Source organism: Gossypium hirsutum, chromosome D10 (genome assembly GCF_007990345.1).
Source record: "Gossypium hirsutum isolate 1008001.06 chromosome D10, Gossypium_hirsutum_v2.1, whole genome shotgun sequence".
Taxonomy (NCBI): Eukaryota; Viridiplantae; Streptophyta; class Magnoliopsida; order Malvales; family Malvaceae; genus Gossypium; species Gossypium hirsutum.
The window spans coordinates 8660569-8681698 of record NC_053446.1 but is presented as its reverse complement, the minus strand read 5'-3'; the positions used below and the strand labels follow the sequence as shown (position 1 = coordinate 8681698).

Genomic DNA, 21130 nt, shown 5'->3' with positions numbered 1-21130 from the left:
CTTAATTAAATAGGATCTAAATAAGAAATAATAATCAATAACTCTTATATATTATTACTTTTAATTATAGAGAGAATTTTTAATTTACTTCATTATTTTAAATAAAAAAATAGTTGTTTTTAGATCATAAAAATTCAAAATTAATTGTAAATTAAATTAAATAAAAAGTAAAGGTTGCTACTGTTTAGCAACTATTTTTTTTAATTTATACTTAAAACACCATCTAAACACTATTATTTTTTTTCTATTTGTTTTTTTTTCTCAAAATTAATCATAGTTGTCATTACAAAAATAATGTGTAGAAAAGAGTATAAGTTAAAATCGACTTGATCAAATAAGATTTCAATTGAAATTGTTTCGGTGATTAAATTGATTATAAGGGTAATATTAAATAATTGACCGATGTTTAGCTGGTTTGGTTAGGTAATTTATACTAGTATTCTTCATTTTCGTTTTACAGTCAACATTTAAAATTTATTGTTATCCCTTCTAACAATGTTGTTTTCAAGGTTTAAACATGAATTTTCCCCCAAGTGTATCACATTATTATTATTATAACTAACCACATCATATTTCCAATTTTAGGATGAGATGTTTGATTGTGATGTGTTGTTTGTTTCTGATGGTCTACGGAATAGTCTCATGTTGAGAAGCGAAAGTCCTCATCGCAAGTTCAAAATTATAACCAGTGCTTCATATTGTTTTACGTATACACGCTATAGTTCCCTGTGGGTCGGTGCACCGATTGCTGAAGACAAAGGTTAAAGTAAATGGAAGAGTGAGAGCCAGAGCTGCTGTGTAACTGCTGGAGTACCTGACTGCACAAGTGCTAGAACTGGCAGGTAATGCAGAAGGTTAAGCATATTACACCTAGGCATCTGCAACTTGCTATCCAGGGTGATGACCTTGATCAAGGGAACCATAGCAGGCGGTGGTGTTATCCCACACATTCACGAATCACTTGTCAACAAGTCCTCAAAGGAGTAATTTATTGACTTGATTCTTTGCCAGCGTTGCCCCCCGAAAAATGGTTTAGAGACCTGTCTTTTGCCTGCACAAAATGTGGATACTAGCTTTTTAGTAAAGCAATTATGTTGATTCAGGTGGCTTCAATTTACAATTCTTCTTCGGGTTCCCTTAGAAGGGGACTAAGTTGCCTTCCAAGTCTTGTTGAGGTGGTTCATAAATGAAAATTAATTTGTTGCTGATTTTAAGTATCCAAATAAATACAACAATCATTTCCTTTGCTCAACTTTTCTCTCTTGTCCTTCTGTATGTGTTTTTTCCATTTATTACTTAAAGCCCATGGTTTTTGACAACTTCAATCACCTTTGTAAAAACTCAAAATCAAGCATAAATAAGAGTAATCCAAACCCCAGCATATACCTAAATTGGTTCGTACAATTAGATAGGACATTCAAAAATAAATAATACAATCCAAACTATCTCTGAATTTTGACACAATGCTCAAATGCCATTCATAATCAATTTTCATAAATGTACAATTATATGCCATTTTGCCACTCAGATACCTAGGACCAGGGATTTAAATAACGGTCCGTTACCGAAATAGCGGCCGTTATATAGCGGTAGTGGCGTCGTCCGAAACTGCAATTGCTGAAAATAGCGGTGAGAAGCGGAGTCACACCGATAGCGGTGGATCACGGCCGCAATTTAACGGGTAACGGCCAATTGCGGCAATAACGGGCCGCTATTCCCGTTATTTCCCGTTAACAGCAAATTAAAAAAAAATCATCTCCTCTAAACAAAAATCAACAGAAACACTGAAACACAGTTCAATCAAAAAAATAAAAAAGAACAAAGAACAAAGAAGATAACGGGAAAAAGAACAAAAAACAAAAAAGAGGAGGTATGCCTGGAAATGGAGCTCCCTGAGGGCCTGAGTACGCTGAAGAACAAAGAAGATACGATTAGCTATGTGAACCAGAGTAGAAAGAACCAGGAGAGGAAGAACGGAAGGAAGAAAGCTTCAAAACAATAAGAAAATGGAACGGTTCAGAAGGAAAAGTTTTGAAAAAGGAAATGGTCAAATTGAAAATGAAATGACGGGATTATGGGAAGAAGAGAGGGCAGATTTCAGCTGATTGGGCAAGGAATCGGTGCCTTTTTTTAAGATTATATCTAGATTTTTTTACTTTAAAAATATTTAGATTTTTTTACTTTGGGCCATCTGCTTTGGCCCTTTTTTAGAATTTTTTTAATTTTGTTCTATTAATAAAAGCCCAATATAATGTTATTAAAAAAAGAAAAATGAAGTCCAAATAAACAGCAAAAAGCAATCAAAGTCCAAATATTTAAAACTCTAAAAATCATAAAAAATAATTTTTTATAATTATAATTATAATTCTTATGTTTTATAATAAGTTGTGCAAATTTTAAAAAAATTCACGACCGCGATATCCGCAGTAACCGCAATAGCGTCCGTTATGTCCGCGACCGCGACAAACGCGACGCGACCGAAAACGCGACCGCGACCGTAATTTAAATCCCTGCCTAGGACTGTTAAAACAAACATCAGTATAAAAAAAAAAATTAAAAATACAGGCTCTACAAGCACCCCAGAGAATTAGGGTTAGGGTGAGGCTCAGAACACATCAAAATTACCCAAAAGAAGAGGGTCTGATTTATCTCATCCTTCGGGGAAAGATTGCTTGAAAATAAAAGGGAAAAACGAAAATACAGAAAAAATATAGAAAGCCCAAAGAAAGAGATAAGAACCATGGTAATGCAAGTTAAAGAAAGAGGTGTCCTACTGACTTTGCTATTCTGGTTTATGTAGCAATCTGTGTATGAAAGGTGAGATGGCTGCAAGCAATGCCTTGGGACACTCCTCGTGTGGTAGATGGCCACATCCAGATATTGCAACCAATCTCTGCATAGCAACATCATGAAACACGACATTAGTTTGTTGTTCATAAACAAGAAATTCAAAGAGTACCAGCAATTCTGGCTCGTAATATGGCAACTAAACGCAGAAATGGTGTAAACATGTTACGTGTAAGAACACTGAACAAATGAGTTTAGAGTAAAGTTTCTGTATGCCAGATCTTTCAATTTGAGAGCAGAGGATATAAATTGTTGCAGACTACTTACAGAATTTACAAGTTTTGAAGCCAAGGCCTGGCAAGATTTAAGAGAAATATGGGCATCTTCAGCACCAGCAATGACTAATACTGGCATCTCTTCAATAGCTTTTAGCAGTGATGTTGCATTTTGTGGTGAAAGGATTGTTTCAGATGACAACCTGCTTATCTCATGAAGTGCTTCATCCCAACCTTCTGCACAAAGTGGGGCCTGATTGAAGGAGGATGAACAATTCAACAAATCAAATTAGTAAACAAACAGAAACATCGAACTAGAAAGGTTATATGAAATTTACCTTGTAGAGGCTCAAAACTTCCGTTGTTAACTTGGTTGCATCATACCATGCACGTCTATTTACCACTTGTGTGATTTCTGTTCGCAGAAGCGGACGAACCAAGTGCTTCTTCCCAAGTGAAGTGCGCAAGAGTATCCTTGCAAAGGCGGGAACAACTTCTCTTGACAAGCTAACGTTTAGCAAAACCACTGCTTTGATTGTAATCTGAGTAAACCACAAAATAAACCAAACGGTGTAAGTAAGAACCAAGCTTAAAGGCATTAAGCTAAAGTTGACAACAGGCCAAATTTGCAAAATGACCCTTGCAGTAAAGTTTAAGGAGAAAAAGGTAAGATTCCTGGAAAATGCTAAAAGTAAAACCATTGAACCAAAATACTTGTTACTTTTCTACGCTCAACATAAATAGATCATTTTTGTTTATTCTGACAGTCTACTGTGGGAAACAACACATTAGTCTACTATAGCCAACCCTGAGACGTTCTTGTGTGACTATTTCAAGTAGCTATACAACCACAAAAGTGCCAATAATGTAGATGTGTCAGTAAAAAACTAGCCACAGTAGCGAATAAGTAGGATACACTTTTGTTGTCTAAAACATCCAAATTGAGACAGGAACATCATGAGAGCTTACATTGAACGAATTCATTGAAGTTTGGACTTTTTGTGCAGCCTTCAAAGCAAGCAGGCCTCCATCATCATGGCCAACAAGCACTACTGAAGAAAACCCGATCTCAGAGCAAAAGGAAAGAAGCAAGTCAACCTGAAAATACCAGGTAATAATACTTAAGTACTTCTGACTGATTAAATAAAAAAACTGACAAGAAATATATTAAAAGATACAGCGAACTGCAGATCAATAAATTAGGAGAGGCCTACAGCAATAGGAAGTGCTTATAAACCAAAAAAAAAAAAAAAACTTCCCAATTATATGTATAACACTTTAAGCATTTAATCTGGTAATGCATCCTTCCTGCCACAAGAGCATATCACTCCTAAATTACCACATAGCATCCAAAAGAGTGTTAAACCTAACCTGAGTTTCAAGCTTGTAAGGATTGGGCAACTCTTTTCCCTCCCAGTCCTTCCGGCTAGGCCTAGAAGTCAATCCCCAACCAGGCCGATCAAAAGCGGCAACTGAACAAGCAACCTGGCGAGCAAGCACTCCCATTACATGCCTCCAAGAAAAGACTCCCCCTCCAAAACCATGCACTAAAATGATACCAAGCTCACCACTTGCCTCTATATCTTGTTGTAGAGTGCCAGAGTTCAAACGACTTGTCTCAACCTGTGCAACTGAGTCGTCAAGCCTGAAAACAGGAATATCTTCAGAACGAACAGGAGAATTTGGGGAACCATCCAACAGTGGAGCAGAAAGAGAAGAGCTATGAAATTGATTGCTATAGCTCCTCTGAAGATGGTGAGATTGCGTTTTTATTGACAAGCTTAGTGCTTGCCTATCAAGCTTTAGCTTTCCGGTAGCCACCTGTGGTGTGCAAGTAACTTTAGGTTCAAGAAAGGTAGTAGATGACAAAGACCTAGGGGGTGAACCAGGAAAGGAAAGCTTGTAATGAATGGTAAGCCCTTGCAGTGCAATGAATAAGCTATCAATGTCAGCAAGTAATCTAGCAGGGAGTTCCCGTTCATCATGAGGTTGCCCAAAAGGCTTTCGCCTTGTTTCACTATCACTTTTTGGAGTTTTCCCTGCAGAGGGAGTGGGAGACCGTGGAACCTTCTGGAAGCCAGAGAAAACATTCTTGCAAGAAAGAACCTGCAATAACATGAATGTTACATCCAAAAGAAAATATCAATATTCCTACTAAGGAACCAAAAGCCATGAAAGGTGGAAATTAACTCCTAAAACGACTGAATTTTGTTTCTGTATTCATTTAGTTACTTCACTTTGTGGTTAAATTTTTGCGCCTAAATAATTGCTAGAAAAACAATAAGACAACTATAATGCAGAACCAATTCTAACATAATCATTTCATACTAGCGTAAAAACGCATTTTTATTCTTCAAAAGCTGCTTTTTTTTTATTCAGAAAGCAAAATTAATAGAAACGAACGAGATTTTTTTTTAATCCCAGCATAATTATGTTATATCAAGTAAAATCAAGCTTTTTGTTTTTAGAAGAAAAAAAAAGAGGAAATTGCTCTGTGAAACAAGAACACTAATTGAAAAACCCAATGACTACCTTATACAATGAAAAACCCAAAATAGAAATTGAAAAAAAAAAGAAAATAAAAGGAAGCTCGAAAACTTACAGCTTCAGGGTCAACTCGATGAAACAAAAGCTTTCTCCTTGCTCTGCAACTTGTTCTATAAGCAATTACAGTGTGACCAAGTGCGAAAACTACTGATGAAAGAAATAAAACAGGCATTCCCCACGATTTCTTCCAATGAAGCCTTTGGCTTGTCAACGAATAAGCCGACGAGGATGCCTCTGCCTCTATTCCAGAATTCACCGTAAAAACACAGGCCTTAATTGAAAGTAGAATAATCGAAACAAATGCGCATAAAGTAACCGTTCCTACATAAGGTCCATGGGATAATGCTGGGCCATCACACATCGAATATACACCTGCAAATTATAAACATAAACATAAACAAAATGAGAAAATGTATAATGATTCCTTTCATATATATATTTTTATCAACAATGAAAGAGAGAGATCGTACAAGTGATGATGATAGATCTGAGGACGGAAACGAGAGGGATATCGATTAAGGAGTTTTTGAAAGCGTAAAGCCGAAAGTGTTGGTTGAAACTGTAGCAGGTGACGCACATGAAGCTTGAGAGTAAAAGGAAAGGGACCATGATGTCGCCTAACGCCACCAGCAACGGCAGAGACGATCCTATAAGCGACGCTAACATAGCCACCATGAAAATCGCCGTCCGTACGATCCTCCGCCCTTTTTCCACCACCATCCATGCTTTCATCACCATTGTCGAGAATAGAATCGGACGGCCACAATATATTCTTCCAGATTTGAACACAAAAAGAAAAGAAAGAAAGTTTTTCCCCTTTATTTTTTGTTAAACAGAACTATGTCGGAGATGAAATCCCGGAGAAAACCAATTGAAACGCCGCATGCGACGGCATTTCGGCGGTCCGTCGGACAATGGAAAAGAGGTGGAAAGGGAAGTTCAGTGATGGCAGATTCCGAAAAGGAGTATGGTTGTGGTAGTTGATGGCAACTCCTGCATTGTGCTTGAAGGTAATGAGTTGTCTCTCTCTCTCTCTCTGTTTTTCGCTGTGTTTTCGTTTCTCTTTCTCCTTCGTTTATCTCTCTTTCCCTTTTTTCTTTTTTCTCCTTTTCATATATATATAGACTGGCTTATTACACTGAAACGGTATATTTATGGTTTTAGGGACTACAGCATAGTAGGTTCAAGTTTATAAATTTATTTTAGGGTTAAACTTGATTTTAATATTTTCTATATAAAAACATTCTTGTAAATTATCTCTTTTTTTTACTAAAATATTATAAAAATAATTATTATTTTATCAAAATTACATTTATCCCAAATTATTTCCTAAAATATTATCTTTTAAACAATAATTTAGATTTTATTTTTATTTTTTATATCTAACTTGGAATGTTGAGGTGACAAAAAATTCTTACATTGGGATCTCAAATCTTCATCCTATATTGTTTTGGTAAATAATTTTAAACATATAATATTTTTTATAATATTTAGGTCAAAAGCTTCTAATAATATTTATTAATTAAATAATTATTTAATATAGTAATAAAATTATATTACTCATATTAATATATAAAATTTTATGCTAAACATTGTTAAACAATTTTTGTTTATCAATAATTTAATTAAAAAAATTAATTTTATATTAATTTTGTTTTATATGATTTAGGTGGATAAATATGAAATATGAAAATTAAAGTATTAAAATATAAATTTTACAAACTTATTGGAGTACATAAAATTAATTCTATTTGATATTAATATAAATGGATTATTCATTTTTAATTTAATTGTATTTCAATTTTCATCTAGTTTTATAATTATAAAATTATGAATAACTTGGAGAAGAAGTGAAGAAATAAGATTATGAAAAATAAAAAGAAAAAGAAGACACAAAAGGTTAATAATAATAAATTAATTTTGTCGTTATATTAAAATGAATTACTGTAATCTTAAACTGCGATTAATGATTAATAAGAATGAATCTGACAGCACTTGATTCTGCCACCCCTTTTTATTTTTTATATTTTCTTTGTTTTTTACACTGCCTTTTACTTTTCTTTGGACCCATTTGCCCTCTCCCCAATTTCTCTCTTCTCTTTTATTTCAATTTCGGTTCATTTGTTTATTTCTACTTCCTTAGTTTCTAATTTTTTTTTTATTCAAATATGTATTCCATCAATTAAATTGTGTTGACATGGGATTATTAGCTAATTCACTAGTGCCACATGTTAACCTCTCATTGTGCCATATGGCAAATATAAATTTAAAAAATATAAAAAAAAATTACCACATGACATTATGAGAGGCTATCATGTGAGACCATCAGATTGGCTAGAAACATCAGAGCAATTTAATCTCTATCAATTTTGAAAGTAAGCAACTATGGACAGATTCTCACGACGTTAATATTTTTCGTCAATTGTACATAATTTTGATTGATATAATAGCAAATTTAGCTCTCAAAGTTTACACATTCTATTAATTTGGTATTGATTTAACAAATCTAACCTGCAACATTTGTGTAAATGTGCAAAAATTAAGGTTGAACTAGGCTAATTTTTGACAAAATATGTAAACATTGAGGGTTAAAAGTGTTATTGTACCAATCAAAATTATGTACATTTAATGTAAGACATTAGTGCCATGGTAGTTGTCTTTAGTTGCTCACTTTCGAAATTAACATGAAATAAATTGCTCTGATTTTTCTAGAGGGACAAATTTGCTCTCAAATTCTTTAAAGAGACTAGAAAGGTCCTTTTATCAAAATAAATTTAATTTTTGAATTTTTTTATTTTTGCTGACATGGACCACCACGTCAACAACATAATGGCTAACTTAGAAATCATTAATGGCCACATAAGCAAATTAACGGTCAACGAAAAAAATCATTGGTCAAAAGACTTAATTGATTATTTTTTAATGTTTGAGAGCTTAATCGAGTATGTTTTTTTCGAAGAGACTTAATTGATTTTTTCCAAAGTTCAAGGGTTTATCTATTGCTTAAGTTTTTTTTATTCAATGCTAATTTCTACCCATAACTCCCTTCCAACCATTAAATCAGAAAAGTAGATTATTTTCATTTATATTGTATCATTTATATTCATGCCTTTTTTAATTTACATTACATTATTTTTGTATTTGTTTAATAATTATTTTCATTATATTCAAATTTTTACACTAATTTAAATATCCTAATCAAGATGTAATATAATTTTTTAATTTATATAAAATATGTTACTATTATTATTCTTTTATTTATAATTTTACTTTTATTCTTTTTAAATTGTTTTATTTTGGGATGCTTTTTTGGTTTTAATTTTTAAATTTATTGTGTATCAATAATATATTTATGCCATTTAGAATTTTAATACAAGACCCAAATTTACCATTTTTAAAATGTCGTATATTTCAAGCCTAAATCTCTCCATATATGCAATTAAAGTTCTTTCTTAATATTTATTTCCATATATAAGTTATTAAAAATTACACATCCAATCCTCATTTACATCATTTTACTTTTAATATTCTTAAAAATTTATGTTTACACTCTAATCACGCTTTTTTAGTGTCGCAATCTCAGTACAGTATTGTTCGTTTCCATATCTTTTCTTATTTATAATAAATTTGTCAAAATATATTCAAACCATTCACTAACATAACATTAGCTTTATTTATTTACATTAAAAAAATCTTTCAACTCTAAGTTGTATCTAGATCTCATCATGGACCGGGCTACTCGCCTAGGCTCAAAGGCTTGATTGAAAGTGAGAGGGTTTGGGTAATAATATAAGCCCGAAAAATAGATTTCGATAAAAAATAAAGTTCATTTCTCTAAATTGGTCGTGCCTTAGGTAGGATTTTTGGCTTGGGCTTGGCTCGAATCGACCTAATCTTTTTTTTTCTGTTACTGCTTTGTTGTTGTTTTGTTGTCATTTTGCTATTATAGCTACTATTTTGTTGTTATTGTTCGGATATTATATAACTCTTGTTTTTTTTGTTAATTTTGTTGCTATTTTAGAAGCATTTGCTATCTAAGTTGCAACTATCTTAATATTATTTAAGTATAAAGATTTTTTTAATGTATTTTCAATTTGTTAAGAAATATTTATTTTTAATAGTTTTGTATTTAATGTATTATATTTTTGAAATTTATTTTTATATAAAAATAATATAAAAATGTAATGCAGGCGAGTTGGGTTGGACTCAAGTTTAGTATTTTTAATCTAAGCTAAACTTAAGCAAAATTTTATGCTCATTTTTCGGGTCAGGCTAGACCCGAGCATATAAAATATACCTAAAATTTTGTATCTACCCAACCCATGATCAAGTCTAATTCTATCTAGGTTTATATTTTTTTACTAATATTCAATTGTTACAATAATCATTTCTTTGATACCACAACTTTTTACTATAATCAATTATTACAATAATAATTCCCAACTTTTCTTAAACTTAATTATTACAACACAAGGGAAATTTGAAAAAAAAGAGTATACAATTTAATATTTTTAGAGAACTTTTTGGTTATACAATAATAATACATTTAATTATTTTTTTTAATATTAGAAGGATGCAAAGGACTTCTCCATGTCCATGAAATTAAAAAAACATGAACCAATGAGGCAGTATTAAAGAGCAAAAGAAGGAACGCTAGTAAGTTTAGATCGATAATATTGATTTAGGTCTAATTTAAGAATGTTTCTCAAAAGTACTTTTGGGACAAAAGAATATTCTTAAATAAAAGAGAAAATTTTTTCTCTCAACTACTTTTTGCAGAAGTTGAAAATTATAGTTTCTCCTTTTCTAAAAAATTTAAGAAACTTTTTTTGCAGATTAATGTGTTAGGACATAAAAATTCCTTTGGTCCTTAATTCTGATGTGATTTCTATGAAAAAGTCAGGAATCCCCATTTGTGAAAGCTCTATGTTGGGTTATTTACCATTATATGTTTTTGGTTTTAAAAAACTTAAATCGCAAGGACATAAAGAAGGGATAAAGGATTTTTGTTCGATTTTCAATATGGTGCCATTTTCCGTTAAAATAAAAAAAATTAAAAAAATGTTTTTATCTATGCCATATATAAATTTTTTATTGAGTTGGCGTCATAAGTCAATCGGATGTCAACTCAATTAGAAAATGACTAAAATACTTTTATATTTAAGTAGTAACAAATCTACATTATATTTTAAGTTTCTAATTGAGCTTGAATACAAATTAAATTGAAAAATAACTAGAAAGCTCTTATATTCAAAAAAGTAACAAATATTGTTACGAGAGTTTTTTTTTTTTTTTTACATGAACTCTATAAAAAATATTTTAAACCCGCTATAATAACATTTACAAAACCTCAAATTTACCACTTTAGTTTTATATTTTTACAACAAAATTAACCTGTTAATATTTCATAATCTAATATATATATGTAAGATATTGATTTTTGATCGATTACCAATTGAATTGTGTCTCAACTCAGTGATAGCAAACGTAGTAATGCAGTAGAAAAGTTATTCCTTCTTTTCTTTTCCCATTTAACATAGAGTAAGTTAAAATATACATTATATAAAACTAGTTACCAAAATTTGTCAGAAAAGGGTTCATAGCTCAGTGGTAGAGCATTTGACTGCAGATCAAGAGGTCACCGGTTCGAACCCGGTTGAGCCCTATTTTACATTAATAATTTTTAGTGCAAAATTCATTGGTATACTGCATAGCCGATTATTTCATATTTAAATATATTAAAATAAAATTTTACCGTATGTAATTGTTTATATAGATTATTTTTCTGTAATTAATAATATTTATAAGTTTTTTATTTTTATTTTTAATTACATTAATATTATATGTTATCTCAAAAGCATGAAATAAGATACATGTTATAAATAATATTATTAAAAATTAAGGTGAAATTAAATATATTTGTAATAGATTGAAAATGATAACAGAGATGATAGATCGAAGAAAATCAAAATAGAAGATGATGAGAATAATAGACTAAAGCGAATGATTAAAATAATAAAATAAAAAATTTAAGAGTGACTAAAATAAAAACGACGCTATTTTAAAGTGATATCTGATGAGTCTATCTATTGACACTAAGTTTTGTTTGTCTTTTGACACGGGGTTTTCTCTTATTTCTTCCTTTTTCTTCTTCGAAGTTTTGTTTCTTAGTTTTGGTGTGACAATTTTTCTTTGTTTTTGAGTGATGGAGGAGGAACTGGCTAATTTGAATCTAATTGATGAGGAGGAGGATGCGTTTCATGAGGAGGCTACGGTGGTGGATCAGAATTATCAATTCAGTTTGGTAGGACGATGCTTGACTGATAGTGTTGTTCATTTTCCATCTTTATGCAATACCATGGTTGATCTTTGGCATCCAAATTGGGGGATTTGTATTTCGGATTTAGGAGAAAAAATGTTTCTTTTTTAATTTTTCCATGATGTTGATGTTTAAAGAGTGCTTTCGGGAACTCCACGATTTTTCAATAATCATTTACTATTCCTTCAACAAATTCAAATGGGGGAAGATTCGTTAATAGTTTCATTATATTTATCAGAGTTTTGGGTCTAAATACCTGATTTGCCTCCAGGTTTGATGACGGAAACTACGGCCAAACAAGTTGGGGATATTTTGGGTCAGTTTCTTGAATATGATACATCTATTCTGACTATGGAAATCAAAAAATTTATGCGCATTCGAATTCGTTTGGATGTGATAATTCTATTGAAAAGAAAGAAGAAGATTCAGATTGGCAAGGACCAGACTGTCTATGCTTGTTTTCAGTATGAGAAACTTAGTTTATTTTTCTTTATTTGTGGTAAACTTAGTCATGGGGTATTTCATTACGTGTAGTGGTGCGACAGCGAAACGCAACTGTGAGCAAATGGCTCCATAAAGCAAACGGTTTAGAATGCAAACTGTTACATATGGAAAGAGACACTAAACGCCGAATTTCAGGAGAAGAGAGGGATACTGGGAGTAAAAATAGGGGTGATATAGAGAAATCGTATCTAAATCCTAATTTTATTCCTTTAGGATCTGGACAAAAGATACTAAGGGGATTGACAACTGGCGAAACATAGACAGTAGGGAGTTAAATGGGGCTGGTAGTGATAATGGGCCTATGGATCTGGTGTTGGCTGAGGAAAATGATCCACTACTTTCTATGGAAGGCAAGAAAAGACAACGGGTAGTAGGTGATACGATAATTTCTTCGGGGAATAACATTGAAGGAGGTCTTCATGATATAATTGCTAGTTCTGCAGGGTGGAGCAACCAAATGCAATGAAACTTCTAAGCTAGAATATCCGTGGACTGGGAGACCACGAACTGTTAATAGGCTTAAAAATAAGTTGAGGGCCATTATTCCCCGAATTTTGTTTCTTATGGAAACAAAATTAAATTTAAAAAAGATGGAAATGGTTAGGTTGAAATGTGGTTTTGAAAACGGTATTAATATAGGGGCGATTCGATTAAAAAATGGTTTATCTTCGGTTTGGAAAGGTAACTCTTTGATTATATTTAAAAGTTATTATCATTACCATATTGATATTGATATTCATGGTAATGAATGTGGAGAATCTTGGAGGTTATCGAGTTTTTATGGGAATATTGATGAACGAAGTAGGCAGAGGTCATGGGAGCTGCTTAGACAATTGAGACATAATCAAATAGTCCATTGGCTTGTGATTGAGAATTTTAACGAAACCATAAGTTCCTTTGAAAAGAAGGGTGGACGTCTTAGATTAGAATAACAGATGGTTGAATTTCGAAGCGTTTTGGATAACTGCGGGCTTAATGATTTGGGTTTCATTGGTAGGTGGTATACATAGGAGAGAGGAAGATTCTTATTAACTAATATAAGGGAAAGACTTGATGGGGGAGTTGTGACCTTGGAATGAATGAATCTTATTTTAGGCTATCAAGTGGAGCATTTGAGTCATACTTTTTCGGACCACTGTCTGGTTTTTTTGGACACACTAGGAAAGCGAAGGATGATAAGAGATATGAGACTTGATATGGTGTTTAGAACAATCTTTCGAGGAGAAAGTAAAAAGGAATTGGGCTGATTCATCCGTTAGTATTTCGGTTAAGCTAGCGAAAGTGGGACAACAGTTCCAACAATGGAGTCGCTTAAAGAGCCGAAAGCAAAGGAAAAACCAAATGGATTTAAAGGAACGGTTGCTTGAACTTTATGGTTGGGATCCATCTGATTAGGTTTTGGCCGAAATTACAGATGTTCAGTTAATCCTTAATTTGGAGGCTGATAAAGAGGAGATCTTTTGGGAACAACAGGCTCAAGTTAACTGGTTGAAAAATGGGGATCGAATACAAGTGTCTTTCACAAAGTAGCTATTATTCACCAAAATCGTAGTCGGATGACTGGATTGGAAAGGAAGGATGGACGTTGGGTTTCAAAGGATGAGGAGATGTTACAGATTGCTTTAAAGTATTTTGAAAACTTATTCTCGGCCTCAAAGACAGGTGATGATGAAAGGTTGCTTGGGTTAGTGGAGAAACGAATCACAAAGAGCATGAATGACGAGCTGCTCAAACCTTTCACTAAGGAGGAAATTGGGCATGCAATTAAGATGATGGCACCCATAAAGGCCCCGAGAATCGATGGTTTTCCAGTAATATTTTATCAAAAGTTTTGGCATAGTGTTGGACTTGAGATTTCTAGTTATTACTTATCTGTTTTGAAATGTGAGATTGAAATGGGTGAGATTAATAAAACCCATATCGTTTTAATTCCTAAAATTGAGAAACTGAAAAATCATTCACATTTTAGAGCTATAAGTTTTTGTAATGTGGTTTACAAAATTATTGCGAAAGTCTTGGTAGAGCGTATGAGTGTAATGTTGGGATGTTGTATTAATGAAGCCTAATGGGCTTTTATCCCAGGAAGATATAGTTCGGGTAATGTTTTAATTGCTTATAAGGTCTTACATTCTGTTAAAATGAAAAAGAAAAGTAAAAAAAAAGGAATTTTGTGCTTAAGCTCGATATGAGTAAAGCGTATAATCGTGTTGAGTGGGATTTTTTTGTTGGAATGATGCTTAGGTTAGGTTTTCATACTAATTGGGTTGTTCTCATCATAATGTGCACCTATTTTGTTTCCTATACTGTGGGTATCAATGGGGATACTAGCGATTGGTTTTCACCTTCGAGAGGGTTGAGACAAGGAGATCCACTCAGTCCTTATCTATTCTTAATGTGTGTAGAGGGTTTTTCTACACTACTACATGAGGAAAAACAGAAAGATTTGATGCGGGGTGCTCCAATTGGAAGGGAAAGGCTCTCGATTAATCATTTGTTTTTTGCGGATGACTGTATTTTTTTTGGTGATGCCTCGTGTGAGGGAGCAAATACAGTTTAAAATATTATTTTTGAGTACGAGTAGGTTTCGAGGCAACATGTTAACTTTGATAAATCGCTTATTTATTTTGGTGCAAGTGTGAAGTCTAATGTAAATGAGTCAATTACCAACATTTTGGGTGTCTGTATATCTACAAACCTCGATAAGTATTTGGGTCTTCCAATGATGGTTGGAAGAAAGAATAGGTGGGCTTTTTGCAAATTTTGTTGATCGATTCAGAAGAAGAATTGATGGGTATAGTTTGCACTATCTCTCGATGAAAGGTAAGAAAGTATTTATTAAGTCAGTTTTACAAGCAATTCCTGTATATGTTATTGAGTGTTTTGCTTTGTTGAAGATTTTATGTCGTAAGTTTTGAAGATGTGGTTGAAAATGTGATGGACGAGGATTGGATTGCTTGGCTTCAACACCGTTGAGAATTCTTTGTTAAGCTTTGAAGATGGAGAAGGTTCAGAGGAATTTCCATGGTTGGTTTTCAAGGCATTATCCTTCTACCGGTTTGGCTATACGGAGTAGTTGTTGCGGAAGATGAGGACAATGGCTGGTATTCTCTGATGAGTTTTTTTAGTGTTTAGTTTGAGGTGTTTTTCTAGAGTTAATGGTTTTCTGCTTTCTGTGTGCTTTATTTTGCTTTGATGGTTGGTCTTTTGATTTTATGTCTTTTCATTTCCTTGTATGGTGTTAATATGTCAAACTTTCTTAAGCCAAACACCTATTAAATGAATATCAAATTTCTATGCAAAATAAAAAATAAAATAAAATATATTTGTAATATTATTAGTATTTATTTTAAATTTATATGCTATTTTAATTTTTAAATATACTTTTATTTTAATTAGGAAGTTGAAGTTTTTTAAATTGTTTTTAATTTATTTCATAACTGTATAATACAAATTAAATGAATTAATAATCCCAAGAGTTGTTTCACTTATGAAAATGAACTATTATAAAATTGATATAATTTGATATTTGTTGTAAATCATTTGACAAAATGGATGTCCATAACCCCCAATTCCATCCTATTGTAACCTCTAAAGAATGTATGTCCATAGCCCCATAAATTTATTATGTTGTAACCCCTAAATCATTTATAGGGTACCTTAAATATTGGTCCTTAATGCCTTGTAACTTATGGTTCTTAAAGCCCTATAAATAGAGGGCATGTACAAGCTTATATACATCCTAAGTGAAAGTTTAATCATCTTTTATTCATTTGTTTGTCTTTCTTTCTTAACATTTGTATTCTTTTTTAGTTTTATAAAACGTTATCAACACAGTCTTGATTAAAGTGATAATTCCTTCTATCGACAATGAAAATTATTTTACATCATACGAGACACATGCATGATCCCACATCATCATCACCAATTCAGAATAAGCTGTCGAAGCAATTAATCTTCAAACCCAAGTTTAGTTTACAAAAATATATAGACATTTGCTAGTTATTATGCCAGTCAATTTGACAAATATGCACATAATTATCCTAGAGTTATCCGGATAAGAATGAGAATCGTATATATCTTAAACATAAATATAATTTATAATCATGAACCTAGTGTCGCATTTCTAAAAGCGTCTTTATTAAATTTAGATTTTTGGTACTTGTTTTTATTTTTAAAAATAAGATTTATTTTAAAATAAAAATAACAACTTTGATACAACTTTCAAGTTATTTTGAATTTTCCTGTGCATATTTTTAGAAGTTTAATTATATTACCAATTTTTTTTTTAAAATATTAAAATAAGCTATTCAATTTTAAAACCTTTCATGTTTTTAATGAAATTTTGTTCTTGGTGAACATTAGTTCCAAAAGCTAAATTAACATTTAAGTTTTAATTTTGATGATCTAATAAGAACAAGTCTTAATTTACTTAAATTTATAGTATTTTAAGTGGTGATATGTTGGTTAGATTTTGTTTTAAAAAATAAAATTGGTTCTCGTTTTTTTTATCTTCACATATTCCAACTTAAATATGCCATGGCTTATATAGAGCAATTAGGCAGTAACTATTTTTAAATGTATTCAATGGTATGTCCATTTGAATCAACCAAAAATTTCACAAATTCCCTTTGCACAATGCTTACTAGTATTGGGTTGCATTTAGGTGAAATCATGTATATATCTTAATACAATGATTAATTTACGAGCATCCTATGCTAATTTTTCATTTTATCATGATTATTTTCCCCTAAATGTTTTTCTCCGAGCTCCGAGCTGCATACTTTGAGAATATCGTATGTAATATTGTTTTAGTACATGTATGTAACTTGTATTAATATGTAGTTCTGGCTCTTACATGACACTTTGTTATTCATTGCGTTTAAGGTTGTAATTCATTTACAGATAAACGCACTGCCCATTCAAACTAAACCTAAGTCTTAGAATTTCGACATCTACAAATAAATATATTTAATCTATTATATATTAAAAAGATGTAAAATTTCAGTGGATAATTAATGGATAGGTTTTAATTTATTAAATATAAAATAAATTATTATATAATATTTAATGGTAATTAATCAGACTTTTATTTTAAGTTAAAAGATATTCGTTTAATACGGATTCAAACCGTATCACCCATCTCTAATATAAGATAAAAAATTAAAGTTATTTAAAAAAATTAGTATTTCAATTTCAACATTGGGATGAGAAATAGCTTTAAAATAAGGGTGGAAATGATGAAAAGGTGTAAGAAATTTGGAATTTTGCAACGTAGAACACTCCATGAAGGAAAAAAGGTAAGAAATTTGAAATTTGGATTCCTAAGTTCAAATTCATCTTTTCAAGGCGCTCAATTGCAATGCCAGCATGGAATTTTCACTGCCCTATTATTTGTGGATTTCTTTTTTCTAGAAAAAAAAAACCCTTTATGTTAAATCTTTTGCAAGAAAACGAATATTTTTCCCAAATGAAAATGGAAAGCAGGGTTGAGTTTAGTTTGGTTGGATTAGAATTTTTAAAACTTTTCGAATATTTCTTCGGTTTTCTATGTTAATTTTAAATTTGTTTTTATGAAAATAAATTCCATTTTATGATTCTTGGATATTATTTAAATATTAAATTTTTAAGTAAATAAATGTTATAATATTTTTTATTGGATTTTCCATATAAATATTTTTTTAGAAATTAAAAAAAATTATCTCTTTAATATATAACCATTGTATAAAATTATTTTAAATATTAGTATTACAATTTTTAACATATTTCTTCTATGTAGGGAAATAATATATTATGATTTTTTCTCTCTCTTAAATCTGGTTAAAGCTATACAGCTAGGAAACCTACAAGTGTGAGGTGTCATAAATTTGGTCATTAAGCCAAAACTGCTGTCCAATAAGTAGTTGAGACCAGATAGGCCTACTTTATGCATGTGGAAGAAAAAGTGTAATACAACAACATTATCCCCTCTAATCATTACCCAACCAAATGTTTAACTCTTTCATTTCTTTTTTTTTTTTAATAAATAAAGTAAATCGAATTTTAAAAAAAAATTGGTAGATATCATTTTTGAAAATAATTGCATAAACTAAAACATTTTGGGAGGTTTTTATTTTTATTTTCTTTTCTTATAATAATCCACATTTCTAATTTGATCATTATTAAAATGTTGGCAACTTGACTCTTTCATTGGAATTATGGACTGTCCCTCCACCAACCTTGATAATATGGACAAGCATCGCACAGAGAACATATCTACTGCACTCTTTGGAAACTAAATAATTATGAATTAAGTACCAAAACAATGTCTGACTTTCTACAGCATGGACTGTCATACTTGCAATGAATGAATCATATTCCTAATTGCCATGGTCGTATGACCCACAAACACAGGCTTTTGTATTCCAATTTGGCTTCAGAATCTCTTATTTTGATGATTGATACAAACTCTCCCATTCATATATACCCAACCTTATTAAAAACTATTTTATTAAATGTCATTAAATTCTTTTATATTTACATAAGATAGCCGTTACATTTAAAATTTTAGATGGACTAAAAACAGTCATAGAAATTATATAAATAATGATACCCACCATCAATCAATATTTTATTTAGTTAAGTTATAGGTCCCTTTTATTTTGAAAAATGACAAAACGGTGCACTTGAAAAACGAAAAAGTACTAAAAAGTATGAAAAACCCAATAAAAAATCATAGCATAAAAAAGAGGGGGGTTGAAAAATGAAAATCTTTGAAAAAAAATATGAAAATAAGAAGAAATTATCAATATGTGGGTTAGAATTGTGTGATTCGAATTCTTGTTAAAGAAATAATACAATGGTAAAGCTAGGGGATCTGTAGTGGGCTTAAGATCGAGGGCCGAAATAAATAGATGTAGAACTACACTATATGTTGCATAAGTAGAATTTGTATAGAACTACGCATCCTCTATTTGACTTTGATTAGAATAAGGTTTTTCGGAACTCTTCTTATATCATTCGATTTTTCAACACTAGTGAATTTTTTTTCTCCTCTGCCCGTATTTTTTTCCCGAAAGAGTTTCCACGTAATTTCTCTGTGTTTTATTCTTCTTTCTTGTTACTTTATGATCTTTTTATATTGTCATTATCAACATTTATTTGTACCAATCTTGAAATCTATTTTCCAATTTCAATGGGACATATGTGCTTCTTAACAAAGGCATTAAAGCTTGACTATGAACAGTGGTTAAGATTTTGTTTTATTATATTGTCCTTTATGAAGATCTTCTTTTGTTGTGGGGCTTTCACTCATTTTTATAGTCCCATTAGAAAGAAAATTCCAACACATTTTTATAATCCCTTGCACTCTAGGGTTTCTATTCCCCCTCCTAATGGGGTTGATTTGAAGTGATGCAAAGTTTGTGAAAAAGCATAAATGATGGAAACGTTTTGTCCTTGGGAATGGGTTGTTGAGAGGTATGTGTTGCTTGGTGGGGTGGATTTAGAATGTAAATGTAATGTTAGTATTTAAATGAGTAAATTTGAGAAGAAACCTTGGAAAATAATGTATCATCATTCATAGAAGGTTAATAACTGTATAGTGTTAAAGTTTTAATACATGTATTTTCCTACCTTCATCTTTCACGTATTATATTTAGGATATTTTATATTTATATAAATCTTGATATATTCGTGTCATGTTATGTCGTATTTGTGCTATATTTGATTTTCTTCTCTTTTGTATTGTATTTGTATATTATGTGACCGTTTCGTATCTGTCATCACCAAATCTACTATGCATTCACAAAAATGTGGTTGTAGGCGTCTTGCGAAGTGAGGCTTTTTGTTGTATACTTAGGGAAAGAGTAGTCTAATGCGCTGGGTTTGGTACAAAGTAGTCGAATGTAGTAATTTGATGCTTCTTGTTGAGGTTGAAGTTATTATAACTGAACATTGTTTAAACCACTCATAATTTCAAATATTTAAAGTGATGATATTATATTCGAATTCACATCTTTTAAATTATTTTAACAATAATCACATCGATTAAATTAAGACTCAATCAGCATAAATAAGTATAATAATAGAAATTGGGCTAAATTTCTCATCAAGGGTTGTGTATATATATTCAAGAAATTAGAATGATGTGACCAAAAAGTTTCTAAATTCTCAATGTTCAAAAAATCGATGTGGCTAATATATGGATACTTTTCCCCTGCTTTGACTTTCAACTATGAACCCAACCTAAGATATTCAGTCTGCTTGCTAAAAAGAACAGGAGGAACCACTCCACTACCATGCTAAAATAAAAGGACAAGAGATACCAACTTATTATTTGAAGCCACAAAGTTTGATGAAGAGGAAAAAGAAAAGTAAGTTTATAATGATGTTTTTTTTTTGTTCGTTTCTGTTCTTTGAGGGTGGGAGGGTTGACAGATTTTATTTTCCTCAAATTTGGTTTGGGCCTGGCTTTAAGCCCAAATTATTATCTATAAACCGTTATTTTATTTTAAAAATTATACTTTTATTAATACATTTTTATAATTAATTTAAATAAAAGCTACTTTTTTATTGTCAAATAGTAACCATAATAAACCTCAAAGATTCGTTCAAAATGTGAGAGGATTTAAATAAAAATATAGGCTCGAAAAACAAATTTGGACAAAAAAAGACCCGTTTTCTAAACAGACCGAACCTCAGGTAAGATTTTTTGGCCTGG

The 21130-nt window shown here is 31.3% G+C and overlaps 1 protein-coding gene and 1 non-coding gene across 4 annotated transcripts; one reads left to right on the top strand and one right to left on the bottom strand.

Moving 5' to 3' along the window:
- Positions 1 to 522: 522 nt before the first annotated feature.
- Positions 523 to 6731, bottom strand: LOC107913917 (uncharacterized). 3 transcript variants are annotated; one of them, XM_041103038.1, is made up of 8 exons: positions 6080 to 6731; positions 5665 to 5981; positions 4434 to 5168; positions 4032 to 4160; positions 3401 to 3604; positions 3115 to 3315; positions 2779 to 2893; positions 523 to 1051 (listed from the first exon to the last, which is right to left on the bottom strand). In XM_041103038.1, the coding sequence occupies exons 1-7, from the start codon at positions 6345 to 6347 to the stop codon at positions 2783 to 2785; spliced, it is 1965 nt and encodes a 654-aa protein (XP_040958972.1). In that variant the 5' UTR covers positions 6348 to 6731; the 3' UTR covers positions 523 to 1051; positions 2779 to 2782. The 3 variants fall into 3 exon arrangements, with proteins under 3 accessions (XP_040958972.1, XP_016698076.2, XP_040958971.1); XM_016842587.2 differs by lacking the exon at positions 523 to 1051 and adding an exon at positions 1454 to 1909; XM_041103037.1 differs by lacking the exon at positions 523 to 1051 and having other exon boundaries at positions 1454 to 2893.
- Positions 6732 to 11202: 4471 nt separating this feature from the next.
- On the top strand, positions 11203 to 11274 carry TRNAC-GCA (transfer RNA cysteine (anticodon GCA)). The gene has a single exon. It is a non-coding gene; the product is annotated as a tRNA-Cys (tRNA).
- The last annotated feature ends 9856 nt before the right edge of the window (positions 11275 to 21130 follow it).

Bases quoted from the DNA above. Each gene is read 5' to 3' on its own strand.
- LOC107913917 (XM_041103038.1), bottom strand. From the start codon at position 6,347: ATGGTGATGAAAGCATGGATGGTGGTGGAAAAAGGGCGGAGGATCGTA. The intron at 4,161-4,433 runs GTTAGGTTTAAC...TGGTATTTTCAG, and splicing joins CTTACAAGCTTGAAACTCAG to GTTGACTTGCTTCTTTCCTT. The intron at 2,894-3,114 runs GTAAGTAGTCTG...GTTGCTATGCAG, and splicing joins CTTCAAAACTTGTAAATTCT to AGATTGGTTGCAATATCTGG.